At 33.3% G+C, this 15,703-nt stretch overlaps 2 protein-coding genes across 2 annotated transcripts; both read left to right on the top strand.

Annotated features, from left to right (window-relative positions):
• The first annotated feature begins 4,456 nt into the window (after nt 1–4,456).
• Nucleotides 4,457–6,249, top strand: LOC130797071 (F-box/kelch-repeat protein At5g26960). The gene has a single exon (XM_057659552.1). The coding sequence runs from the start codon at nt 4,555–4,557 to the stop codon at nt 5,806–5,808; it is 1,254 nt and encodes a 417-aa protein (XP_057515535.1). The 5' UTR covers nt 4,457–4,554; the 3' UTR covers nt 5,809–6,249.
• Nucleotides 6,250–6,912: 663 nt separating this feature from the next.
• Nucleotides 6,913–13,522, top strand: LOC130797070 (uncharacterized). Its single transcript, XM_057659551.1, has 13 exons — nt 6,913–7,160; nt 7,255–7,350; nt 7,566–7,643; nt 10,348–10,428; nt 10,671–10,890; nt 10,987–11,045; nt 11,361–11,410; nt 11,543–11,630; nt 11,723–11,986; nt 12,071–12,163; nt 12,299–12,403; nt 12,564–12,680; nt 13,298–13,522. The coding sequence occupies exons 1-13, from the start codon at nt 7,095–7,097 to the stop codon at nt 13,379–13,381; spliced, it is 1,401 nt and encodes a 466-aa protein (XP_057515534.1). The 5' UTR covers nt 6,913–7,094; the 3' UTR covers nt 13,382–13,522.
• The last annotated feature ends 2,181 nt before the right edge of the window (nt 13,523–15,703 follow it).

The raw sequence follows: 15,703 nt of genomic DNA, 5'->3' as shown, positions 1-15,703 counted from the left end.
TATAATTCTCAAAATTTAGTTAATTGATTAATATTTTAGTGAAGTGTTGTTACTATAATACTATTACCAAAATTATAATTTGGTTCTTAATTATAGTTTTCAACAAATTTTTTTTTTAATTTGTACTTTTTCTGTAGAGAGCATGGAATTTGTTTCTTTTGAATCATGAGGACTTTTAAGAGTCTTGGACACCCCAAGTAGGGACAAGTGTTGAAACTTGAAACAAAAAAAATAAAAGAATTTATAAATATGGACAAGGAGCCTAGGAGTTCTTGGGCCACATTTTGAGTTGTCGTCTATTAATTTAGAGAAGTCACATGCATTCTTTGGCTATCATAATGTCACGTGCTTTTTTCACGCATAATCATGTCCTCTTCGCCTTTTTTTCCCTTTCTTTTGCTGTTAAAAAATTAAAACTAAAATTTTAAATCCCAATCAACCAAAATTTCATTTTCTCAACATCTAATCCAATAATTTTCCATCATCCTAATACAGTAACACCCACAACCTAAATGATAACATTAATGATGGTTATTATAATTTCTTTTTTAATTCATATTAACTCGTGTAACATATTTTCTTTGTTATCTAATATTTGTTATATATTTTTTCATGTATATCAAATATTTTTATGTTGAATAAACGAAAAATTATGAAAATTACATATTAAAAAATTAGGTTTTAAGAAAAATAAAACAAGATCTCATATACTTGTATTATTTTTTTATACATGAGTCAAAGTTATTGAAATAAAATTGATGACAATAGTGCTACTATTAATTTTTGTGATTATCAATATTTTTATTTTTTAAAAAAGCCATGTTTCCATAAGATATTACTTGTACATTATTGTGTAATGTTGATTATTTTAGCTTCATATGCCTCCCTTGTACGCAAAGTGGTTCTACATTTAATGGTTTTATAGGCATCTTTCGGCTGATAATTACAAAAGTAATCATTTTTTGACTTCTTATCTTGATTTTGCATCCGTAATATTGTTTGACAAATTAATATCAGTAATGGAGTACTTCTTCATTACTCAAGATGAGATAAATACTCCTATAACAATTGACAAATATAATGCATACACTAATGGTTAAAAACTCCTAATAAATCACTAATATAAAAAGATAAAAAGAAAATCTCAAAATACCTTCCCTATCATATCATGCCACATAAGAGTGATTTATCAAGTTAACAAATAACTGTGATTTATCAAGACAAACTCCACTAATTATACTACGTTTATGTACTCTATATTTCTATTTTGGCTATGGCCACACAGTTTATTTAATTTCATTTACGTATTTAATTTACATTTTTCTCATTTTCTAATAAAATACCTAACGCATTTGTTTTTTTTTATTTTCCCGCTAAATACCTATGCAACAAATTTAGTTAAACAGAGAGAGTCTTAGTATAGCAGTATAATAATTAATGATGAAAGAGAGATCGAATCATACTCTCTCAATCTCACTCAATTTGAATTATTTATTCTTCTTATTTTACATCATTTTCATATTTAAAAATGAATTCAACACTTTCTTTTAATCTAAATCATATACGATAATTTCTTTTAATTTCATCTATATAATTCAATCTCATTATTATTTATCACCAAATATGTATATTTTTTTTCATAAAAACTGTTTTATGCTAATTTGAAGAGTGAGAGCATTATAATAATATTATTTACTTGTCATAAGCATGTTCCAATATGACAACTTTAAATCTAAATGAATGACTTATCATAGATCTTGGATCAAATCAAATTCTCGTCAATTGAGTGGTCTTGATTTGAACATTGGAATCAAGTAGTGTTTATAAGGTTGGATTTTAAGGAGAAATTGATGTTTCTATAGCGGTAAAAATTGATGAATAATAATATTTTTTTTTTTTATGAATTAATAAATTCTAATTTGACTGGACCAATATAATTAATATACCAAACTTACATTATTCAAGATGTTTGACCTAATCATATTACTTAATATGTTTATTAATTCTCTAATTGCAATCCTTTTGTTTTCAAAGTTGGATACATTAATTAATTACTTTGTTGCTATTTGGTTCATCAACAATTTATAATTCCATGCATTTGATTGGAAAAAGGTGTATTGTTTATTGTTGCATTAGCTTCTGCATGCATGCAACACTATTTAATATTTAGAGTATAATATATGATTATATATATTGAATCCAAATTTAAGTTATTGGCTCCATCAAAGACCATCTTAATTATAGGATCGATAATTGGGTTTTATCTTAGTTATAACAAGTATTATTTTCTCCAAATAATATTTTGAATTTAATTTTTTTAGTTATTTTTTTTTTAATCTATTCTTGCCTATTAATTTAAAAATGTGATACGAGATGGAGAAAGGGAGTGTTCTAAATCCGAATTTCTTTAAGAAGAAATGTTCTCAGTTCTATTGTTTTTGTTATTTTTTATTTTTTTTTTTATGAAAACTTTGTTCCTATAATGTATCACGTAATTGAAATGTTGGAGGATACATCATATGTATTATGTACCATGAAGTATGAATATACTTCTAATACACCTTAATTACAATGCAATGCCGTATGAGCGCTAATCTTACCTAATAATTGAATTATTGATATTTTCTATTATATCTCATCAGCTTTGACATATTGGTTAATCCGACATCAGTCACATCCACTAGTAGTAGTACATTAGACATTATTAGCAGTATCTTTATAGAAACGAAACACTTAATTCGCATTATTTATTATTTTTTTTATATTTTACAGTATTTTTCAATGCACCATTATTTTTTAAAATCATCTATATATTATAACTTTTAAAATTTTATCTATATAATTCAATTTCTCGCTTTATTATTCATCAAATATTTATATTGTACTTAAAAACAATTTATTTTCTATTTGATGCTGATTCAAGGGCACATCTACTAAGCTTTAAGCTCCATTTAGTCAATGGTACTAGATGGTGTTATTGAAAGGAATATGTCTTGTATGGATTTAGTAAACACTAAAATACTCTCTTTGTTAAGAGTTTGTCACATTAATTTTTTTTAGTCCTCTTTTGCTTTGCTGTAATTTTCCTTTATGAAAATATTCCTATCACTTTTTTATTTTCATCCATTTATTTCAACACTCCTTTAATGTTATTCACATGGCTCAAATGTTCATATCATTTCTTAATCTTTGTGCAATATACAATTTGTGTTAATTCCTTAGTGACAGAGAGAGTAGTGTACAACAGGTCACTAGCGTTAGACATACGGGGTATGAGTTAAAAAGTGTGGGTTACTGGAATGGATTGAAAAATATAATTTAGTGAAAAGACAATTAATAGCGATATTAATTAATTATTGTCGATTTATATTATACTTCTTCTTAACGATGTGCTTTAAGTGTTAATACTAATAATAGTAATAATAATAATAATGGAATTTGTTATGTTATTTTTTTGTTGTAATAAATGTCTTAATCTTCAACAAATGTTTCTTTTTCCAAATTTTCAATTGAACTTTATGAAAAAAAAAAAGTTAGACAAGCATAAGTACGACTCTATCAATAGCATTATCATAAAAGGGTCTTGGAAAAATTTTCATTGTATTTAGTGCTTAGTGCTTATGCATCAAAAATTATTAATTGTAATGTATATTGAATTTAATAACTTGTTGGATTCAATATGTTCTAAGAAATATAAAGAAATATAAATTGTGATAACGGCTTATATGTAACTCTAGGGCTATATATATCATTTACGGATAAATAAAAATTCATCTTTCAATAATAATATGTAGAAAAAATATTTTAGGAATAAATAAAAGTTCACCATTTAATAATAATATGTAGAAAATATAAGGGAATATTAAAAATGTAGAAAAGAGATTTAAGTGATTTAAGTTTAATTTTTAGACAAATTAATGATCGTAAATTTTTTAGAGTAATCAATGTAAAAATTAATAGGATTTTAAGTAAATACTTCATTAACTAATTATTAGAATCAAATTTAGATACGAAATTAAACTTAAATCTTCTTTTTACCATTTGAACACATATTCAAAATTGAAATTTTATTTTTTCAAATCACTAAACTCAAATTCTTGGATTAAAATCGATTCAAACTCATAGCTAGATTCAACATGATTCTCATTCTTAACTCTTTATATTTCTGTTTAATACCCTTTTTGTTTACGCAACTTTATCGATATTTAATTTTAATACAAAGTGTATTTTATTACATTATAAAAATTCTATTTTAGTTAAGATTCATACATTTATCCATGACCAAATCTTGAACATGAAGAACAAAATCTTTTGCATCATTGCAAATATTTCCTAAATTTGTATAATTATTTTTTCAATTTAAAAAAAAAAAAACAAAAAAGGCAATTCTCCTAGTCATTCTAGTCCTAGTCACCTAGTAATCCACGACAAAAATAAACAACCACCTATAAATCTTTTCATTTTTTTCACTCCCAATCGAATCCAATTCTCACTCCATCCAACTTGTTCACCTCCATTGAAAAAAGCTTCCATTTCTCTCTCTTACCTCCATCAATGGCGATAGAGAGAGAAACTAACACTTGTAATTCACGCCAATTCTCACTTTTCATCAAATCTTGTTGTCCAAACCCAAACAACCCATCTCAACCCATCATTCCATTACCTCAAACCACCACAAAGCCTCCAAAAACTAAACTATTTTCTTCAAAAACCTCCATTGCTACCCTTCCTGATGATCTTCTCTATGAAATCTTATCTAGGGTCCCACTTTCTACTCTCCCTTCGATTGCCGCCGTCTGTCGCCGTTGGGCCCACCTGCTTCAATCTTCTACTTTCTCTCTCCTCCGTCGTAACTACCGTCTTCTTCACTCTACTATATTCGCGTTTTCTCTCTCTTCTGTTTCTACTCTTCGTTTGTTCGTAGAACCTTCTTGGAAACTTCCACCGCAAAACGACGTCGTGATAGGGGGTGTACATTTTCACACGGATTTCTCGCACGCCCGTGTTGTTGGTATTGGGAGGAAGATTTTTATAATTACCCGGTCTAATTCTTTTGTTTTTGATCCTTGGACTGGGTTAGTCAAAACCCGGTCTGGACCGTTATTTCCTAGGAAACGGTTTGCTGTTGCGGTGGTTGATGGAAGAATCTACGTGGCGGGTGGGTCCCTACGTGCTTCAGCTGTGGAAGAGTATGATCCCCATGTGGACGAGTGGCGCGTGGTGGGTACCGCCCCGAGGAGGAGGTACGGTTGTATTGGTGTAGGGGTGGATGGCGTGTTTTACATTATAGGCGGCTTAATGATCGGTGGCGCGTTCGAGTTACGCGCGGCCGAGGCACGTGTGTGTGCTAGCTCTATGGACTTGTATGACGTGGAAGCACGTGGGTGGTTGAGGAGTCGGGCGATACCCGGTGGCGGGTGTGTGGTGGCGGCTTGTGGGGCGGAGGGGTGTGTATACTTGCTTGCGAGCCACGCGGTTGAATTGTCGTTTTGGCGGTTTAATGGGAGGAGGAAAGGCGAGAATGGCGGTGGGTTCGGAGAGTGGTGTCGGATGAGGAGTCCGCCATTGCCGGCGCAGGTTCGACTCGACGGAACGGTGAGGTTTAGTTGTGTAGGGGTGGAGGATAAGGTGGTTTTGATACAAGTAATGGGGTGTATTGATGATTTGTTGAGGAGAAGTGGTAGGAATGGTAGAGGGTATAAAGAAGGGCTAGTTTTAGTGTTTGATTGTGTCACTGAGGAGTGGAGTAGAGGGCCTGATTTACCTGAAGTGGTGCAAAGGGCAGCTTGTGTTTGTGTTGAGTGCTAGTAAAGATTTGTGTAAAATCATATATAGTCTTTGTATTTTTGGAATTTGTATAAGTAATTTGTGGATTGAATCATGTCTAATTGTCTACTTCTCCGTTCGATTGTACCTGCTATTGATAATGATATTTTTTCACACGATATGTTAAATCGAGTGCGAGTATTATAGAACGGAGAAAGTATTATATACGTTTTTTCATTGTAACGATCAGGAAGCCACTTTTATAGTTGTTTCATGGTTAACATAGATGGGTTTGATGCCATTATGATTTATTTACAATGGTGATAATCTTAATGATCTTTACTTATACATAGTATTTTGCCCAATGTAAATAGGGCTTTAGGTTATATACTTATATCCATATTGTGGAATGTGGATGTTACAAATGTATGTTTCATTCATTGAGAAATTTGGTACTTAGAAGTTTATTGGTATTTTTAGTACTAGTATTTGGTATGAACTAATAGTAATTTTGAAGTATCAAACCTTGAGGAGAGGGCTACTAGTCTAGTACTTTGACAATTGATATGTTAATCTTCATGTGACAATTGATATGGATTATCAAGTGGATGTATAAATAATTAGGCATACATAAAAATATTATAAATAAATAAAATAGTAAAGGATTAGTAATCTAAAGCAAGAATTTAACAATTTGATTTCATTATTTTCCAAGGGAAGACATTGTTTAAGAATTTTGATACCACATTTATCACAACTTAATAGATTAATTTTACTGTTTGTAATGATAAAAGTTGAAAAATTATTTTCATTTGTGATCCAAAAATCACGTGACTTGAATTATAGAAACCAATTCGAATTCAATTATTGTTTGACTAAATTCACTTTTGAGTTCACAATATTATAGTTTTGAGTCATTTTTTGTATTTGAATTAATTTTCTATGTAGATCAATAGATAGTAGTAGCATTTGACAAATTCTTAAATAAGACAATTTTAATATGAAATCATTTCTATTAAGTTGATCTAATATACGTTTTTAGTTTCAAAATAATCACTAATAATCTTCAACTAATCACTTACAAATTGAACATTTTTTTTTAACATTTTCTTATAATAAAAGTTTAATGTTCAAGAATAATCAAGAGCATCACCCGATTAAAAATGATCCAAATCAACCATAACCCACTTGCACCAACTAGACCTCACAAATCGAGTGCGATTACCATTGTCATTTCAACCCTCATTAAATCAGATACCTTTCTATAAACCCTTTATTATTTGTTCAATCTCCACCATTTTTGTGCAGAAAAAACTCAGAACAAAGACATGGATTTCCAAGTGGTTGTACTAGCTGGTGGCACTTCTAAGAATCTCGTTCCTCTTGTTTCCAAGGTTTTATTCACTTTTACTTCAATCCCATTTTCCCAATTTTGATTTTGACTATTACCCTTTATCTTTTAGTCCTTGTTAAATTTGTAAATTTCAGGAGGTTCCCAAAGCATTGCTCCCAGTTGGGAATCGCCCAGTATTGTCTTATATCTTAGACCTTTTGGAACAAAGCAATCTCAAGGATATTATTGTGGTATGTTCTTATTATGTGATTGTTTCAATTTTAAGTATGGAAAGTTTGCTCCCTTCTATTGATTACGATTTTGGGAAATATCCGTTTTCAAGGGTATTTTGTGGTATCTTTTTTATAGCTTAATGGGTTCAATTTTTATTTGGGAAATTGGGTTGCATAGTTTATTCTTTTTTCTTTAATTTGATTAAATGTTGGTGAATTATTTGTATTTTCAGGTTGTTGGTGGTGAAAATGCTGCTGTTAAAGTTGAAGGATGGATTTCCAGGGCTTATGTTGATCGTCTTCGTGTCGAGGTGATTTCCCTCATTTGACATTTGATATGGTGTTAGAAATTATGGGGTTTATTCTTTTTTCTATGTTTGCAATTAACCAAGCATGATTTAGATGTTTTATGATGTTGCTAATAGTTTGACATTGGTATATATGGTTAAAGAATTGATGAACTAAAGTAATTAAAATTAATTGTTTGGTGAGTTTCAACAAATTGGATTTCGGGCTAAAAGACTGTGTCTTCTTTTAGCTGGGTTCTTCTGGATATTTAGCATTCAACCCTTTATGGATGCTGTAGGATACACTTTGGCTTTTCTTTAGTTAATACAATAAACTTTTAGTTAGATTTCTGGCATTAAGGGCCTGCTATGAACTCTCACCAATTTATTTATGTTCTTATAAGTCCTCTTTAGTTCTAATATGTTCAATTCAGGTTGTGTAATAAGTTGTCCCCATCACTTCTCTCAAAAATTCACCACGTAATGGAATTTAGTTATAATGTTTTTAGTTCAATTCTAACTTTAAAGTGAGTGTAGTTCAATTTTGATAAGCAGAATTTAGTTCTCATAAGTTGGGCCCGTAAGATAGTTACTTGGCAATGAAGTAGAATATCTTTTATGTGCCGTACGGCTTGCTCTAGTTCAAGATTTACACGCATCATTAGTATGGAGGCTTAGGAGGGATGTGATTTTGCTTTATGTCAGATAAAATCATTACTTTTTTCGATAAAAGAAAATGAAACAAAGACTTTGCATTTTCTTGCAATGGGATATTTGCTGATATTAAGGATCCTGATATACGTGATACATAGAAGCTACAAGTGTGTTTCTTGTTTAAACCCAAGTCTGTCGTTTAGGCTTGTTGAAAGGTGAAGTCTTTGTGTACCATTTTATGATCATTCTAAGATGCATTGCTTTCTTCTCATTTGACGCTTTGGATAATGAAAACAAAATAAAGGACACTTTGGTTTACTTGAATGATATGCGAAATTTCATTTGTGCAGTTATTGGGTATTGAATGTTGATTGTTGCATTGGACTATAGGAGTAGTAAGTTTGTTTAAGAGACTGCAGGTTGCAACATTGTTGTCATGTGTTGTTCTTTGAAACTCTGAATTGGGATTGGGAATAGGAGAGTTAAACCCTTGTGGTGGATTGAGTATTTGCAGCTTGATAGTGTGTTGATACTGGAGGTCAAATGTGTCTATCTAGCATATTTTCTTGTAGGAGTAAATTTGGTGGCTATAGTCCAGATGTTATGATATCCCTAGGCAACATAATTATCAGAAAAGCAAGGCTTCAAGGGATTTTGTTGGCAATGTAATGGCCTATGCCTGTTGTTTTGTATGCAATGCGTGAGAGCCATTAGGATATTAAAAATGTAAACAAGTGCAATATGCTGCTGTCAAGGTTAATGTTCTTTTGAGATTTCACGTTATGGCAACCTTTTTTTCCTTAAATATTTGCTAAATTTCATCTTGATCATAAGGGTGTAAGCATTGTTATTGTTGACACCTTGTTTTCCTTTTAAATTTACAGAGGAATCGATCATGAATTCTAGCATGTCTCTGAAAGTAACCTACTCTTTTTTTGTTCGACTCATTGAAGGAATCTTGTATGCCTTTACTTTACTGGAAAGCTTGAATTGGTTGGTATACTTGGTGTTTACTATTATCAGTGGGAATTGCAGTAAAGGAATCATCTATAATCTGTCTGAAATCTCCTAAAGTTTTTGAAGCTGTTGTGCTGGAAATTTCATTGATTGCACTCGGATATCGGACTATCAAGAGGATCAATTTATATATTTTTTAAGATAAGATCGTATATATTAGATTGCTTGACAATTTTGTTTGGGTATTTTGAGTCAGATATGAGCATCTTACAAATTTTCTAACTAGTTTCTGTAAGTTAATTTAATACTTTGTGTTCCACTGTTTTACAGTCTTGACACGTGATGGCTGTCTGGATTGTGAAACCCACTATAGAAGGACGGGGAGAAGAAGTAATGAAGTAGATGGATCAAAATTAGTAAAGATATCAAACTCGAAGTCTTTTGAGAGGCTGATTAGAAGTTTGTTGGTTATACTTTTGGGGATTTGAGGAAGAGCCGGAAGAGGTCTAACTGTCCGGATTAATGTAGATATTGGATGGAGATGGGAATCAAGTGGCTCCCTCTGTACTTGTTCTGAGTCACTTGATCTAAAGAATAATAGTATAATACCGAGAAGCCATGACTTTAAGCGGGGGGGTTGGAAATTTTCATGTCAGCACTACATAGAGCTTTTAGGTGAGGATGGTGAAAGATTAACCAAATTTGAGGGTGTTGGAAGAGTTTTGCTATTTCGACAATGAGAAATGATTATTTTGGCTTAAACACAAAGTTAAAACATTTTTTGGGTCGAGTATTCCACATATACTACAATTTTTACTGATCTTTGAGGGCGGGCTGTGGTCCGCTGGTTTGTCTTCGCCCACTTATAGTTGTTTATTACCTAATGGGTTACGTTTGCTTATATATCGTACTGTTGACCTTGCCAATGGACTGTCCTAGAAAATGTCTTCTAAAATGTTTTCTTTTCTGATTTCTTTTTTGTTTTCTCGTCTTTTTCAGTTGGGGAAATGAGATGCTTGTAGTATCTGGGATTTTTGCACAACCCAACTAACCACATTTTCAAGGTGCTGGTTATTTTGGTAACAGATAAATTATGTGATTTCTTGATTTTCTTCAGGTTGTTGCGGCTCCAGAGGACAAGGGAACTGCTGGAGCACTGCGCACACTTTCCCGCCACTTAAAAGCTAGTGACATCATGGTAAGCTTTCTGTGTATGGTTTGCCTGTGTTCTTGATAATTTTTGTATGCTTGTTTTTTGAGCTACACAGCCTACACTATCATTCTTTTGCAGGGTGTTTTTGTTTCTATCACACTCTAACCTATTGTTATGTTATTTTATAGAAAACTGTTGTCATTGGTATGAAATTGTTCCGCTTTCTAGCAAAGTTTCTGCCAAGCATTGATTATTCATTTTCTTATTTAGCTTAATTGACTGTAAAGGTGGTGAGTGGCGACCTTGTTTGTGATGTTCCTCCGGGGGCTGTAGCTGCTGTTCATGGACGACACGATGCTGTTGTGACAGCAATGCTTTGTTCCACCCCTGTTAGTGGGCCAATAGAATCTGCATCGTCCAGTGGAAAGGATAAAGCAAAGAAACCAGCAAGTAGTAATCTTGTAGGGTTGGATGCCACAAAACAGTTTTTATTGCACATAGCTGCAGGTGTCATTTTAGATGTCTACTTGTTTGGATAACTTGTCAATTAGTTGAAATATTTCTTTCTATATCGTTTCCTTAGTACTGGACGATTCTTGGCAGGCACCGAGGTTAATAAAGATATGCGAGTTCAAAAGAGCATACTACGTGCCGCAGGCCAGGTATTTTACTTGTTTCCTTAGGACTAAAAAAATTGCCACCTACTTAAATTTATGGCCTAAAAAAATTGTAGTGCTGCTATTTTTTTGTCATTATTCTCTTGCTTGATCCTCGTGTCAGTATTCTCTATTTTTCCGTTAATGTCCATTTGTTTGTGCATGATTAGCTAGCTAATTCGTGATTCGCTCAAGTTTGCCCAAAAATGGCCAAAAACCGACCATAATTCGCTTTTTTCGATTCGCAATTCGGAAGGAGATTAGTGATCATGTGACACTGAGTCTTTATGTTATAACTCTCCTTTTCTTTTGTGGCCTTAGATGGAGATCCGAACTGATCTTATGGATGCCCATCTATATGCATTCAAGAGGTTTGCAGATTCGATCTCTTTCTCTTATCCATTTTTCTTTTGGGAGGAGAGTGGGTTGTCGGAGTAGTATGATTTTTTGTTAATACTTTTGAGAGTTGGCCCTCACATAATCTTTATCTCTTTTTCATTTAGATCTGTTCTTCAAGAAGTTCTCGATAAGAATCTGAAATTTACTAGCCTACAGCAGGATGTGCTGCCCTATCTTGTACGGACACAGCTGGTGAGTTAGCTATCTGCCATAAGATTTGTCTTGCCTGCCTTCGCAGCTTATACAAGCGTCCTCATTCATAATTTTTTAATGAAATGCTGTAGCGATCAGATGTTTTGGCAAATGCGACTATACAAGCAGAAGAAAATGGGAATAGGGTCTCTCCGTCACATAAAAACCAAGTAATGCTGTCCCAACTCTTGGCTAATGCCTCTACCCCGAGCTTCCATGAGCTGTACGCATTAGGCCATAATGGATCTGCTCATTCTCTGAGAAAAACCCACAAATGCTGTGTTTACATTGCCAGCAACGACAAGTATTGTGCACGTTTGAATTCCATTCAAGCTTTCTGTGATATCAATCGTGATGTGAGACTATCCACTAAGTATCTTTATCGACAGTGTACTACTTTTGATTTGTTTATTGACCTGAACTCTATTAAATTTTCCTAGGTTATTGGAGAAGCAAGCCATCTATCGCGATACCCATTCTCTGCCCACAACAACTTTATTCATCCTTCTGCCGAGATGGGATCAAAGTCTACTGTAAGATCGGTTATCTTTGTCTTTTTTCCTTCCTTTTTTATTTGCCAAGAAATGTGTCTTGTTTTCCTTGACCCATTTAATGTTTATCATTTGATTGATGCCATTACATGATCGATATTTTTGAATTCCATTTAGGTCGGACCACATTGTGTGATTGGTGAAGGTTCACAATTGGGAGATAAATGTAGTGTTAAACGATCTGTCATTGACCGCCATTGTCGCATAGGTTCAAATGTGAAGGTATACTTATTTGTTTTCTAAAAAACCGAGCTTCTTTATGTTGCCAACTTGCCATGTTGCTTATCTTGGGTCGTTCCTCTATATAATGCTCTTTTTTAGTTGACTACGTTATACGTGTAATAGATGACATAGTTTCAGTGACTTTTTCTTTTAAATTCAGATTGTGAATTCAGTGGTTATGGACCACGTTACCATTGCCGATGGTTGTTCGATACAGAGTTCTGTTATTTGTAGTGACGTACAGCTCCAAGAGCGAGCAGTTCTAAAAGACTGCCAGGTAAAGCTCCTTTGTCTTTTTTGTGCTTTATGCCTTCCAATCTATCGTATTTTCTATGTTGATGGTTTAGTTATTATTTTTCTATTCTTGATGGACCGAAGATTTATAGCTCTTCTGTTTTGGAGCATGATGTAGCAAAGTAAAGTGGTTCATTAAATCATGTGCTCTTGTTATTTACGTGAAGTTGGTGACATTTTATATTTGCAACAGTAAGGTTGTATACATTTGAACTCCCCTAACCCTTCCTAAAGGCGAGCCATTTGATGGCATTAGGGTTACGGGATGTGATGGTTTGATTATTACTCCACGGTCTCCTCTCGTGTAATAAGCAACACTTATGTTTGATTCGAGGACTGAGATTTTTTGACGGAATTGTGTTAAAATTACATAGTTAACTAAATTTTCCTCTCTACCATACCGATGTACTAGGCTTCCAAAAGCAAAATCTTTTTAAGCCTGTAACCGTTATGCCTTACTAATATTTCCCCCTTTTGTCTCTCGTCAAAACTTGAGTTCATGCAGTCGACCTTGTCTTTTCGATCAAGGTTTTGCCATTGTTATAGTGTTGTTTTGTTATTGTTGTCATTGTTAATACTCAAGTTTCAAACTTGATTCAGGTTGGAGCAGGTTTTGTGGTTACTGCAGGCAGTGAATACAAAGGGGAGTCTTTGGCGAAGAAAGAGAAAAATGTTTCTGTATGAGCTATGTTTTGGGCACCTATCCTTATGTTTTAAGACCTTAGATTACTGAAGAAACAAATGTGAGGGTGGTGGTTCGGATTTTGTTGTACTTCCAAGTTACCAAAGTTAATACCAATTTTGCTCCATTTATCCTAATTCCTATATCTTGATGCCATATATTAAGTGTTCTGCACATGTTGTTAACATAATTCGATGTTCATTTCCTTATCGTAATGCTATTAAATGATTTTTAACTAAACATGATTTTAGAAGGTCAAATGTATGTAACATTACCTTTCAAACAACTAAGATGTTGAATTAGATTGATTGTTAATAGTGTAATAGTAAACATCATCTGTTGCTTTTCACAACAATATGAGGAAGTCACTAAATTTCCTACTTCTATTGGTTACATTATTGATCTGATTGCACTCAAGTTCGATATTATGCAAAATTTTGTAAGTCGCATCATGTTGTCTAATATATGTTGGTGTTTGGACAGTACATGAACCATTATTAAGATAATAACCGAGGTTAATCGACTATTTATCTCCGTTTCTTAAAACTTGCTCAATATAATCCAAATACAAGACCGAGAAGTATTTAAGTAAACTTTTATCCTTAAGGGGCCGCTTGGATTGAGAGCAAATATTTATGAAGTAATAAAAGTCAAACTAGAATAATAAAGTTAATTAGATAAATGATTAAAGAGATTTGATTGTTAGAAGTAATGAAAAATGGAGAATATAGAAATTAGTTTCCTTATTTTGGAATACAAATTTACCCTAGAAAATGAGAAAGATTGAAATAAATAAGATTATTTAGCATTTTAATTCCAAGTATAAGATTGGGATAAACTTATGTCCCAAAATAAGCTTCCGTACGTCCAAGCTTAGCCTCGGGTAAGTCGCTGTTAGTAACAGCGACTTAAGGGGAAAAAAAATAAAATAAAAAGTTGAAAGTCGCTGTTAGTAACAGCGACTTTTAGCTTTTTAATTTTCCAGAATCCTTCTTCCTCCTCACTTCATTTCGCGATTTAGTTTTTCTCCCGCAATTCTCTACTTTCTCCTTCTTCATTCGAACCTTGTAAGGATCTTCATTCCTTCAACTAAGGTCATCAAGTTTCAAGTTTGTACCAGTAATTAGTGCTGTAGTCTTCTTAGATCGACCTAAGGTAATTTTTTTTGGTTTTTTTTTCAATATTCGAAAAATTAGGGTTTGTTGTGTTTTAATCAATTTTCACATTAATGTAGGTTGACAAGCTTCCAATTACGTGATTCTTCTTGATCTACAGCTAATTGAGGTTCGTTTTTATTATAAATTTTTTCATTTGTTGGTGAATTTAAAATGTATGTCATGTGTAGTGGGCATTTACACTTGAGCTCTACGATTATGTCAAATGTAGTTGTTATTTACATTGATCCTTACTTTTAAAAGTTTGTTCCAGAATTATTAGTTGAATGTAAAATGTATAGTGGTCATATATTTATGAAGTTGATGGTGATGTTGATTTTTTATGTGTTGTTGTAGAAATGGCTTCATTTTTTAAAAGTTAGACGCTGTTAGATTGTATCATATTCGTAGGAACGTTGAGTACAGAACTGAGACTTCAAATCAAACCGTGCTCACGTTGAAGTGTAAGAGAGGGTGTGGTTGGAGGCTTAGGGCTAGGAAGACCTCCTATTCACCGTCATGGGAGATAATTACTTATAAAGGGAAGCACGGGGGCTGTATTTTAAGTACTGAAAACGTGTCAGCTGGGCACATTCATTTGACATCTTCCGTGATTAACAATCGTATTAGAAATTGTGTTGCTCAAGACCCATCAATTAAGGTTTCTGTTGTCCGGCAAATGGTCAAAGACCAATTCGGTGTGGAAGTGACCTATAAGCGGGCTTGGTGTGCTAAACAGCAAACCCTTCTCTCCATCTATGGTATGTGGGAAGATTCTTATCCTCTTCTTCCACGCTTCCTGAAGGCACTGCAAATTTCAAACCCCGGTACCGTAGTTGAGTGGTTCTTTAAGGAAGATAATGATGTCGGTGTGTATGTCCGTCCTAGTATTAGAACTTTCCAACGCGTGTTTTGGGCTTTCCAACCTAGTATTGAGGGATTTAAGTATTGCAAACCCGTTATTGCCATTGACGGAACACATTTGTATGGTAAGTATCGCCATACGTTGTTGACTGCGATTGCCCAAGATGGGAACAAGGGAATATTCCCGCTTGCCTTTGCTTTGGTCGAAAAAGAATGCATAGCCGCGTGGTCTTGGTTTATGGGCTGTGTTCGTAAGCATGTGATGCATAGTCCAGGGTTATGCGTTATTTCCGATAGGCATGCGGG

This window comes from Amaranthus tricolor, chromosome 12 (genome assembly GCF_026212465.1).
Source record: "Amaranthus tricolor cultivar Red isolate AtriRed21 chromosome 12, ASM2621246v1, whole genome shotgun sequence".
Taxonomy (NCBI): Eukaryota; Viridiplantae; Streptophyta; class Magnoliopsida; order Caryophyllales; family Amaranthaceae; genus Amaranthus; species Amaranthus tricolor.
This window is presented reverse-complemented; position numbering and strand designations above follow the sequence as displayed.

Coding starts and splice junctions, on each gene's coding strand:
- LOC130797071 (XM_057659552.1), top strand. CDS start 4,555: ATGGCGATAGAGAGAGAAACTAACACTTGTAATTCACGCCAATTCTCA.
- LOC130797070 (XM_057659551.1), top strand. CDS start 7,095: ATGGATTTCCAAGTGGTTGTACTAGCTGGTGGCACTTCTAAGAATCTC. Junction 11,046..11,360: donor TACTACGTGCCGCAGGCCAG/GTATTTTACTTG, acceptor TTGTGGCCTTAG/ATGGAGATCCGAACTGATCT. Junction 12,164..12,298: donor AGATGGGATCAAAGTCTACT/GTAAGATCGGTT, acceptor AATTCCATTTAG/GTCGGACCACATTGTGTGAT.